Here is a 10,792-nt window from a genome sequence, read left to right on the forward strand (position 1 = left end):
CAAATAGTTCATTGATTTTCTCCGTATTGATGGGACTTAGGATTGGTCTTTTTTTAACTCCAGAGAGCTTATTGATCTCTTTGATTAGTACAATTGATTGCAGTCGAGGTAGTTAGGGAGGATCTTGTGATATGACTCCCTTGTCGCTTGGGAGGTTTTCAGTTGCTAGTGCTTGGGATTCCTTGCAGCCTAGGCAATATGTAGTGACTTGGTCTAACCTACTTTGGTTTGGAGGTAATATTCCCATATATTCTTTCATAGTTTGGCTTGCTATACGGAATCGGTTACAAGCGTTTGATCGTATCAACAAGTGGTATTATGATGTACCTAATGTATATGTTCTGTGCATTGGTGGAGTTGAGACTAGAGATGATTCATTTTCTTGTTACCCTTTTAGGCAGGCTATTCGGAGGGACATCCTCATGTGGGGTGCATGCTCCCACAAGATCGCTCATTTTGATATATATCTCATTTGGATGTGTCATTTTAGTGTGGTTAATTGGTAGAGTCATAAGGTCTCGAGAGTCACTTGATGTGTGGTTACCTATCATATTTGACGTGAGTGTAATCTAAGTGTCCATGAAGCTACCTTGCATCCTAGTTAGTATGTGTGATCTCAGTGACTTGGATCTTCTCCGGCAGGGTTCTCCTTCTTGGGATTTATTTCCTTGAATTGTGTATGTTTTTTTCTTTTTCTTTTTTTTTTTTTCTCTCTTGTTTCTCTTAATTTATTTTGGTTGTGAGGTCATTTGGTTGTGTTTTCTATGTCTTGACTTTGGGCTGTGAAGTCCTCTTCCTCTTATTACAATTGAATACATTTGGGGAAGATAGAGTAGTCGTTCTTTTTAATAAACTTTGAATTTGAATGGTTTTTCATTTTCGTTTCACGTATTTGGGAAGAATTACATCATAATTTCTCAATCGCAAGAGTGAAATCTAACTTATATGATGACCCAAAGGAATTTCTTGGAACTTCGTCAGGAATCAGGATCCAGGAGACTTGGAAAGCTTTGCTTGAAGCTTGTCGTTTACATCCATAAATTGACGTATCATATGGGGACAAAATAAATACAATATCTTTCTTGACGTATCGTCTCGATCGTTGACAAATCCCCAAAAAATGCAGAGTCAAAGCTCTCCAAACCCACCTTCTTCGACTTTCGCCGCGGGACCCAACTGCACCCAATTTCTCCATTCCGATCATCTCAGTGCCACAATCTCTCTTGGTCGACCAGTCAATTTTCAGAAGAAAGCTGTATCATCTATGATGGCACTCTGGAATTTTTCTTGCAAGTTTTATAGCTCGTTTCCGGTTTCTATTAACAACTTCAACAATAGAGTGGCCATTTTCTTTAATTTGAATCTGTTCCCTTTTGTGGGTATAGTTGATTTTTCGTGCATTACGAACTTCCCTGATTCGGGTAATGAGTTCTGGTCCTGATTATTTCATTTTCAGTGTTCTCGTTTTGATTTTTTGAAGTTGGTTAGAAACAGATGCTTGGTGTGATCTTACTGTGGCTATGGATAATCTTTCTGTATTTCATTTGTGCCATTTAGTGTTTTTCTGTTGCTTTTTGTTCGGAATTTCCTTGTGGGTGGTTTCATGCCAGTGGAGTTTATGCTTTTATGCAGACAACTCGGTGTGAATGTCTATGAAGTTAAAACGTATGGAGAGACTCTTTTCAAACTGATTTCTAATCTGATTCCTTAAATTCTTTTTTGCCTCTTTTGTGTGCTTGTTTCTATAAGTTGGTTTGAATTCGATATTTATCATTTTGAAGAAATTGATGCTCATAGCTTCATAGAGGGTAGCAAAATCTGCTATTATCTTCTCAGTCTTTTCCACTACTGGGTCACTTGGATTGGACCTTGATCATCCTCAATTTGTTACTGGTCAGGTTTCAAGATCCGAGGCCATAGAAAATTACTGGAGTGGAGTTTCATAGTGGATGAGTAAATGAATTCAGGTCTCCACAAAGCATTGGCTTCTAGTTTTGGTGGAACTAGAAGAACTGAAAAGCTACTGAAATCTTCTTCTTCTAATAAACTTATACCTGAAGGCTTGCCCTCAGAGAAGAAAATTCTTGATCCACAAGGGCCATTTCTTCAAAGTTGGAACAAGATATTTGTGCTGTCTTGTGTGATTTCTGTTTCGCTGGATCCTTTGTTCTTTTATGTTCCTGTGATTGATAATAGAAAGATGTGTCTTAGGTTAGATGGGAAAATGGAGACTGTAGTCTGTATATTGCGATTTTTCACAGATTTATTCTATGTTGTGCATATTGTTTTTCAGTTTCGTACGGGATTTATTACTCCATCTTCCCGAGTATTTGGAAGAGGTGTTTTAGTAGAAGATTCCTTGACAATAGCAACGAAGTATCTGTCATCATACTTTCTAATTGACATTTCTTCAGTCCTCCCACTTCCACAGGTGAGGAAAGTTTCTTAGGACTTGTGTTAATTTGTTAGCAGCATTTGCTAAGGGAATTCTTCATTCATGTATCTGTTTGATTCAATCCTTTATCCCTCTCTTTCTTGAAATGGTTTCAACAAATTGTCACTTCCTACTTTTCCAATTATGCAAATTTCCACCGGCAGAAAATTATTGGTTTTTTCCTTGTTATATCTGCATGATATGGACATGTTGTCAGTAATATATTCTCTCATACTTAGTCTTGCCATGAACAATTTTTGTTAGTAGGAATTAAAATGTGATGGGTAGCCTACGTTGAAAAATAGGTTGTAACCCTAGGGGTATTTTAGTAATTGTATGTACTCTAGGACTTCCCACTGGTCTATTTATTTGGCCTATTCTCATGTACTTTGTGTATCAATTGAATAATAAAAAATCAGTCTCTATCGTGGTTTTTTCTCCCTGATCTAGGGTTTTCCACGTAAATCTTGTGTTCTTGCCTTCTCTCTTTTTCAACATAGTATCAGAGAATGGCGACGAAACCCTAGCCATCATAGATGAGAATAGACCAAATTCTCCATCAGCAACCTCCTTTGGGACTAGTGGGACCGTAAACGCCGACATCACTAAAGCCGTACGAGAAGTCGTGGAACAGTACCTCCAAGCCGCGCTGTCGAAAATCATCCAATCAATGTCGGACCTCAACCCTAGCCGACCTAGCTCTAGCTGTTCATTCCCAGACGAACAGATCCCGTCGGATTTCAACCCCAGCCGACCCAACTCCAGTCGCTCAGCCGAACAGCCGCACCTCCAGTCGCGTGATCCCAATGCGTTCCAGACCCAGCCGGTTTATTCTGCAGCCCGACTTTGCGATGACCTAGCCTTACAAACCATCCACACCCTTCACCTTAGTTCATAGTGATGTTTGGGGTCCTTCACCAACCACAACCTCCACAGGGAAACGCTGGTTTGTCACCTTTATAGATGATCACACTCGGCTTACTTGGATTTTTCTTCTCACTGATAAGTCCGAGGTGTCATCTGTATTCCAGCAATTCTATGCCACTGTGGAAACCCAATTTAATGCAAGGATTGGTATTTTGAGAAGTGACAATGGGCGGGAATTCTTTAACACTTCCTTCCAGGACTTCCTTGCATCCAAAGGAATTATCCACCAAAGTTTGTGTGCGTACATCCCCCAACAAAATGGGGTAGCTGAAAGAAAAAATCGTCATTTGGTGGAAGTTGCCTGGTCCTTAATGCTATCCACATCACTCCTGTCTTACCTATGGGGGGATGCTATCCTTATTGTCGCTCACTTAATCAACCGAATGCCTTCTCGAGTTCTCCACTTTCAAAATCTGTTAGACTGTTTGAAAGAGTCCTACCCAACTACTCGTTTAGTCTCAGATGTACCGCTTCGGATTTTTGGCTATGGCCTAAACTGCATGAAATTCACCCCCGTGCTAAAAAATGCGTCTTTGTTGGATGTCCGCTCCATCAGCATGGGTATAAATGTTACCACCCATCCTCTCGCAAATATTTTGTTTCCATAGATATCGCCTTCCTTGAGGATCAACCCTTCTTTCCCATTAACCATCTTCAGGAGGAGACATCTAGTAAAGAGGCTAACTGGTCCATATATACAGTTCCCTTAGAGTCATCTCCTATTTCCGAACATGTCGGTCCTATCCTCCCTACCAATCAAGTCCCATGGATAACATACTATAGGAAGAATCTCAAGAAGGAAACGGCGCCACCTGTCGCATCTCTGGCTCCGGTCCATGAGTTAAACCCAGCATTAGGTACGTGTATTCCTGAAATTAATGAGATTGATACTTGTGCCGAGACTAACGAAAGCAGAGAGGAAAAAGGAGAAAAAGGTGCTAACAGCACCATTATAGCAGATGGGAAGACGACGGTGAATAGTGATCCCAGTTCCAGAAAATGTGAGTGATACTAGAGATGATGGTGTAAAGGGGCCTTCTGAAGATGAAACCCAGGCAGAGGAGACTATTGATCATAATGGGAAATCTGATAGTTTGGAAGAGCATGATGCTTCTCTCGATCTTCCAATAGTCCTGAGGAAAGATATTCGGTCATGTACAAGGTACCCTATGCATAGTTACATGACATACAGTAACCTGTCATCTAAATTTAAGGCCTTTACCACCAGTTTAGATACAGGGGTGATATCGAGTAGCATACAGGAAGCAATGAAAACTGAAGTTTGGAAGGCTGCTATTATGGAGGAGATGAGGGCTTTTGAGAAAAAAGGAACGTGGGACCAGGTGATCCTACCCAAAGGGCACAAGATAATTGGGTGCAAATGGGTTTTCAAGTACAAGTCAGATAGAATCGTTGACCGATACAAGGCCAGGTTATTTGCCAAAGGGTTTACTCAAACCTTCTGTGTAGATTACTCCGAGACATTCTCTCCCGTAGCTAAACTCAATACTATCTGAGTATTGTTGTCAGTTGCAGTTAACAGAGATTGGCCTCTGCATCAACTGGATGTAAAGAATGCCTTTCTCAATGGAGAACTTGAGGAGAAAGTCTACATGAATCCTCCTCCTAGATTTGAAGATTAGTTCAAACAGCGAGTCTGTCAGTTGAGAAAGTCACTATATGAGTTGAAATAGTCTCCGAGGGCCTGATTTGATAGATTTGCCACCTTTGTCAAAGGACAAGGGTATATCCAAGGGCACTCAGATCACACACTGTTTACAAAGAAGTCAACTTCAGGGAAGGTTGCAGTTCTCATTGTGTATGTTGACGATATTGTGCTCTCTGGTGATGATGATGATGATGAAATTGTGAAACTCAAAGCAAAGATGGCCAAAAAATTTGAGATTAAAGACCTTGGGAAGTTAAGATACTTTCTCGGAATGGAAGTTGCTTGGTCAAGGGATGGGATCTCAGTGTCCAATGGAAATACACTATTGACCTCCTAAAGGAGATAGGAATGATTGGGTGCAAATCTGTTGACACCCCAGTTGAATATAATTCAAAGCTCAGCAATATTGGTAACAGTGTCCCGCTCAATAAAGAAAAGTATCAGCGGTTAGTTGGGAAATTGATATACTTATCTCACACGAGACTAGATATTTCATATGTAGTTAGTGTTGTCAATCAGTTTATGCAGAGGAACACATGATAGCAGTTGAACGCATCCTACGATATCTGAAAGGAACACCAGGTAAGGGGTTAATATTCAAGAAGTCTGATAAACATTACATTGAAGCCTACACTGATTCTGATTGGGTAGGGTCTGTTGTTGATAGAAAATCAATATCTGGGTATTGCACATTTGTCTGGGGTAATCTAGTGACTTGGAGGAGCAAGAAACAAGGAGTTGTGGCCAGAAGTAGTGCGGAAGCTGAGTATCGGGCCATGAGTTTAGCGATATGTGAAGAAATCTGGTTGATGAAAGTGTTGTCAGATCTTCATCAAGGTAAGGAGCTCCCAATGAAACTATTCTGTGACAATAAGGCAGCAATAGATATTGCAAATAATCCTGTTCAGTATGACAGACAAAACACGTTGAGATCGACCGACACTTCATCAAGGAAAGACTTGACAATGGAAGTATATGCATTCCTTATGTTCCCTCAAATCAGCAAATTGCAGATGTGCTCACGAAAAGGTTACTGAGACAAATCTTTGATTATTGTGTCAGCAAGTTGGGCCTTATTGATATTTACGCCCCAACTTGAGAGGGAGTGTCGAAAAACAATTTGTAACCTTAGGGGTATTTTAGTAATTGTATGTACCCTAGGGCTTCCCACTAGTCTATTTATTTGGCCTATTCTCATGTACTTTGTGTATCAATTGAATAATAAAAAATCAGTCTCTATCGTGGTTTTTTCTCCCTGATCTAGGGTTTTTCACGTAAATCTTGTGTTCTTGCCTTCTCTCTTTTTCAACAGCCTAAAAATAATTTCTCAGGTATTTGAGAACTGAATTGAAATTCAATTTTCTTTTAGACTTAGTTCTTTGTAGACAATAAGTTCATATTGTTATGGGAATTGTAGTTCCACTTATTTCAAGGTTGCCAGTGCAATTTTGTGCTCTTTAATGCATGAAAAATCCCCATTTTCTGGTAGCATACTTTTGAAATATTTTTATGGTATTCGTCTTCATATTTATATACTGCAATAATAACACAAACCATATTTGTATTGTAATCACTGTGGGATGATCTCAACTTGAGTTAAGCATACATTTATAATGCTGGACTGTGAGCTTGATACCGTCAACTGTCTGAGGGATTGATTCAACTAGGTTGAAAAATATGTTGATCAACATTTATTTCTCAAGTTCATTTGATTTTGATGCATGAACTGTCATGCTTTTCTATAATGTGCCTAGGTGGTGGTTCTGATAACAAGAGGTTCGAGATCATTGAAAACGAAGGACTTGCTGAAATATGCTGTATTGTGTCAATTTGTGCCGAGGTTTCTTCGAATCTATCCACTGTACAAAGAGGTTACGAAGACCTCGGGCATACTCATTGAAACAGCTTGGGCAGAGCTGCATTTAATCTCTTTCTGTACATGCTAGCCAGCCACGTTAGTTTTCTTCTATGCTCCTAGTCATTTTTATCAACTCTTGTTGTATGTTGGTTACTTGGTTGGTTTTGATCTTCCAAAATTCCTTCCTTTCTTTGGAGAATATAGAGAGGGGAGAGGGAGTTGGGTGACATAAGGTGCCATGCTGACATGTGGTTAAACCATTGAAGCCAATGAACCATTAAACTGAAGGGACTCATCCCAAAATCTTTAAGTAGTATTACTAATTGATGGTTCTCATTGAATCTAGGATCGATTAGAAACAAAGACAAAGTAGATGGATGGTTCTGCTTCTGCATGCAACCATTTGCATGTGATTCCTCAACCTCGAGTGTGCCAAATGAATTATAATATTTCTAGTGTATGTCAATTATACTCACGCATTTAATTCATCCTTCTCTTGCAGTAACATTTTTCTTTTCTTTTTTGTGTCTTGCCATCCTTAGGTAATTGGGGCGATCTGGTACTTATGTTCCATAGAACGAGTAGCCCAGTGCTGGCAAGATGCTTGTAGCAAGCATTCTGACTGTACCTTTACTTCTTTGTATTGTGATCACAATTACAGTAATGAAGGGAATCAATTCCTCACTGTTATGTGCCCTGTCAAAAAGGCAAAGATAGGACCTTTTAACTTTGGAATATTCATTCAAGCCCTTCAGCCTGATATTATGGAATCAGGTTTTCCGAAGAAGTTCCTTCACTGCTTCTGGTGGGGCTTGAGGAATCTAAGGTATACTGTCCACAGCCCCTATGGGATATTCCTTCTGATCCAGAGATCTTCTATAAATTTATGAGCTTCCTAGGGACAATGTGTTTTTATGTTCATAATTATATGGTTCCTACTTCCTGTTGCTTTCTCTGTATATTTGTTGGGATGAAGAAGGTTTTAGGATTATTATTGTGTATCGTTGTACCAAGTCCACTGCTGGCTGGCCGGAGTTCTATACAAATTTCTGCTCATTTAAGCCGCTCTTAGTTTAATTAGCCTAAATTCGCAATTTCATGGTGAAGGTTGATGACGTTTATTTAAATTGGCCGCTTGCAAATATTTATATATGTTATCACATAATATGGTTCTAAACATAAATAATATGGTTTCTGTTGGATAAACTTATGCTGATTGATTAGAGCTCACAGAAAGATTCACTCAATTTAATGCATTGCTTGAGACATTATGCATAAATTTGAGCACTCTAACCCAATGAGAATACCGAACGTGTAATGATGATACTCTTTGCAGTATTTTGTTAGTTCAAATGGAGTTGTTTTACAATCCATTAATCTGTCGAATTTCTATGATGTTGAACATTTTACCATCAAGTATTGAAGTAGTTTTCTGCATACTTCTACTTCTCTCTTGGATGCAGCTCTTTGGGGCAAAATCTTACTACAAGTCCTTGCACATGGGAAAACTGCTTTGCCATTTTCATTTGCCTCACTGGCTTAGTTTTGTTTGCATCTCTCCTAGGCAACGTGCAGGTTGGTACCAGTTATTCTTGCTGCTTTTTGTCATCTTAGGCTGGCATAGAATCACTTTCCTTTGCAAGAATGAAAGTTGGGCATTTGATTTGATTATGGGCTGTTGAGAAGCACATAAATCTACTTGTTATAAAAGCCTATGCAATGTTTGATGCATATTTTGCGTTGGTATGGTTTTAGAGCCATTATTCTTGTGCGATTCTTGTTAGAAAGATGAGTCTCTCTGTGTTAAACTTGCTGTGGAATAGATGTATTGGCGATCCACAAACACAAGAGTGGAGGAGATGAGAGTGAGAAGGAAAGATGTTGAACAGTGGATGCAACATCGCTTACTCCCTGAGAATCTGAGGGAGCGGGTCCGTAGGTATCAACATTACACATGGCAAGAAACCAGAGGTGTTGATGAACACAGCCTGCTGCATAATCTGCCTAGAGACATCCAAGGAGACTTTAAGCGGCATCTTTGCTTGGCTTTGCTTATGCAAGTGAGTTTTTTTTTTTTTTTTTTTTTTTTTTGGGTTAGTCATGGAGGAGAATAGCAGTAGCATCTATGCATACTATGTACGAATACATAATATGTGTGTGTGTGTGTGTATACACATAAATATAGGGTTGACAAGATTAAAAATGAGATTGAAATGATCTGAGAGTAGTGTTTTAAAGTGAAATACGTTTCTTCCCCTATAAGAACTTTTAGAGATGATACTAGCTCAGTTAAGTATCCTATGTTTGAAAAGATGGATAAACAATGGTCATAAACAATCACTAGCTCAGTTACATACACATTCCGAGCTTGACTTTCTGAATTGATTCACATGATCTGTTTACACTTTCCATTAAGGTTCCAATGTTTGAAAAGATGGACGGACAATTGTTGGACGCGATGTGTGCCCATCTCAAGCCAGTGCTGTACACAGAAGAAAGCTGCATTGTTCGGGAAGGTGATCCAGTCGATGAAATGCTCTTCATCATGAGAGGCAAGCTCTTAACCATGACTACAAATGGTGGGAGAACTGGATTCTTCAACTCTGATTTCCTCATGGCTGGTGATTTCTGTGGAGAAGAGCTACTGACTTGGGCTCTTGACCCTCATTCCTCAACCAATCTCCCAATTTCAACTCGAACTGCTCGATCTCTAACAGAAGTTGAAGCATTTGCTTTTGAACCCAACGACTTGAAATTTGTAGCATCACAGTACCGCAGACTTCACAGCAAGCAGCTACGCCAGATTTTTAGATTTTACTCACAGCAGTGGAGAACCTGGGCAGCTTGTTTTGTACAAGCAACATGGCGGTGGCGACGCCATCAAAGAAATAAGCTCAGAGAGTCTCTCAAGGAAGAAGAGAGTAGGTTGAAAGAAGCATTAGCTTGCCTCGAGGGGCGGTCATTGAGTTTAGGCGCCACCATCCATGCATCTAGATTTGCTGTTAACATGCTTCGTGTGGTGAAACGAAATAGTCACAAGAGCTAGGATGTCCATGCTGCTTCAGAAACCAGCTGAGCCAAAATTTTACCTTGAAAGATAACAACACGTAGCCATACAGTAGAAAGATGACATTCAAATTTATTGTTCATCACTTTGTATTGCTTTTTGGTTTGAAGATGAGGACATGTTAAACTGTTGTTCAAGTTTGGAATGGTTGATTTCATTGCACAGGTTTGTGAATGGCATTTACAATATCTTTGGTAGAATCCTTCAAATAATGGAGTTTTGGTTGTAATTCATTATGCAGTAAGCAGAAATGTTTTTCTGCTTTTTGTTATTACACATTGACCAGTCTATGGTAGAGGGTCCCAGTTTCAGTGGAAATTATTGAACTCCGGTCTTCCCTAAATAAATTTCTAGTTATACTGCATTGAGTTTTGTTTTTGTTTTTTGTTTTTTGTTTTTTGTTTTTTGTTTTTGTTTTTTTTTTTTTTTTGCATTTTTGTTATGTTATGGATGGCAAAGTCATTTTTTCTTTCAAAAGAACAAGGTACACAATTTTTAAGTGATCAATGTAATTAAGATGTGATTATAAGACTGACCCACAAGGTGAACTATTTATGTTTGGTTTGGAGTTATTTAGACTAGATTTTTTGTGGCTGTTTTTCTCTTTCCCACAATTTTATTGTCCTTGTATTATTAAATTTTCATCAACATATCCATATTTTCCTCTATACTTTCACGATTCTATAGATTTGACATCAATATGAGAAGTGAATCTATATTTCTCTTATATTATAGAAATAATCCATGAAACATAAAAACTTAACATCAAAATACCACTAGTATAAATATAATATAGATAATAGGCATGACAACTTGTTTGAAAATTCTAAAATGTTA

General features: G+C 38.9%; 1 protein-coding gene across 1 annotated transcript; it reads left to right on the forward strand.

Moving 5' to 3' along the window:
• The first annotated feature begins 798 nt into the window (after nucleotides 1–798).
• On the forward strand, nucleotides 799–10,319 carry LOC120080644 (cyclic nucleotide-gated ion channel 1-like). The gene is given in 10 exon segments (XM_039035351.1): nucleotides 799–1,421; nucleotides 1,899–2,431; nucleotides 6,785–6,941; nucleotides 6,944–6,984; nucleotides 7,431–7,714; nucleotides 8,352–8,463; nucleotides 8,712–8,948; nucleotides 9,305–9,921; nucleotides 9,923–9,973; nucleotides 9,975–10,319. Coding segments are annotated over 9 exon segments (1,998 nt in total). The 5' UTR covers nucleotides 799–1,421; nucleotides 1,899–1,957; the 3' UTR covers nucleotides 10,000–10,319.
• The last annotated feature ends 473 nt before the right edge of the window (nucleotides 10,320–10,792 follow it).

Source organism: Benincasa hispida, chromosome 1 (assembly GCF_009727055.1).
Source record: "Benincasa hispida cultivar B227 chromosome 1, ASM972705v1, whole genome shotgun sequence".
NCBI lineage: Eukaryota > Viridiplantae > Streptophyta > Magnoliopsida > Cucurbitales > Cucurbitaceae > Benincasa > Benincasa hispida.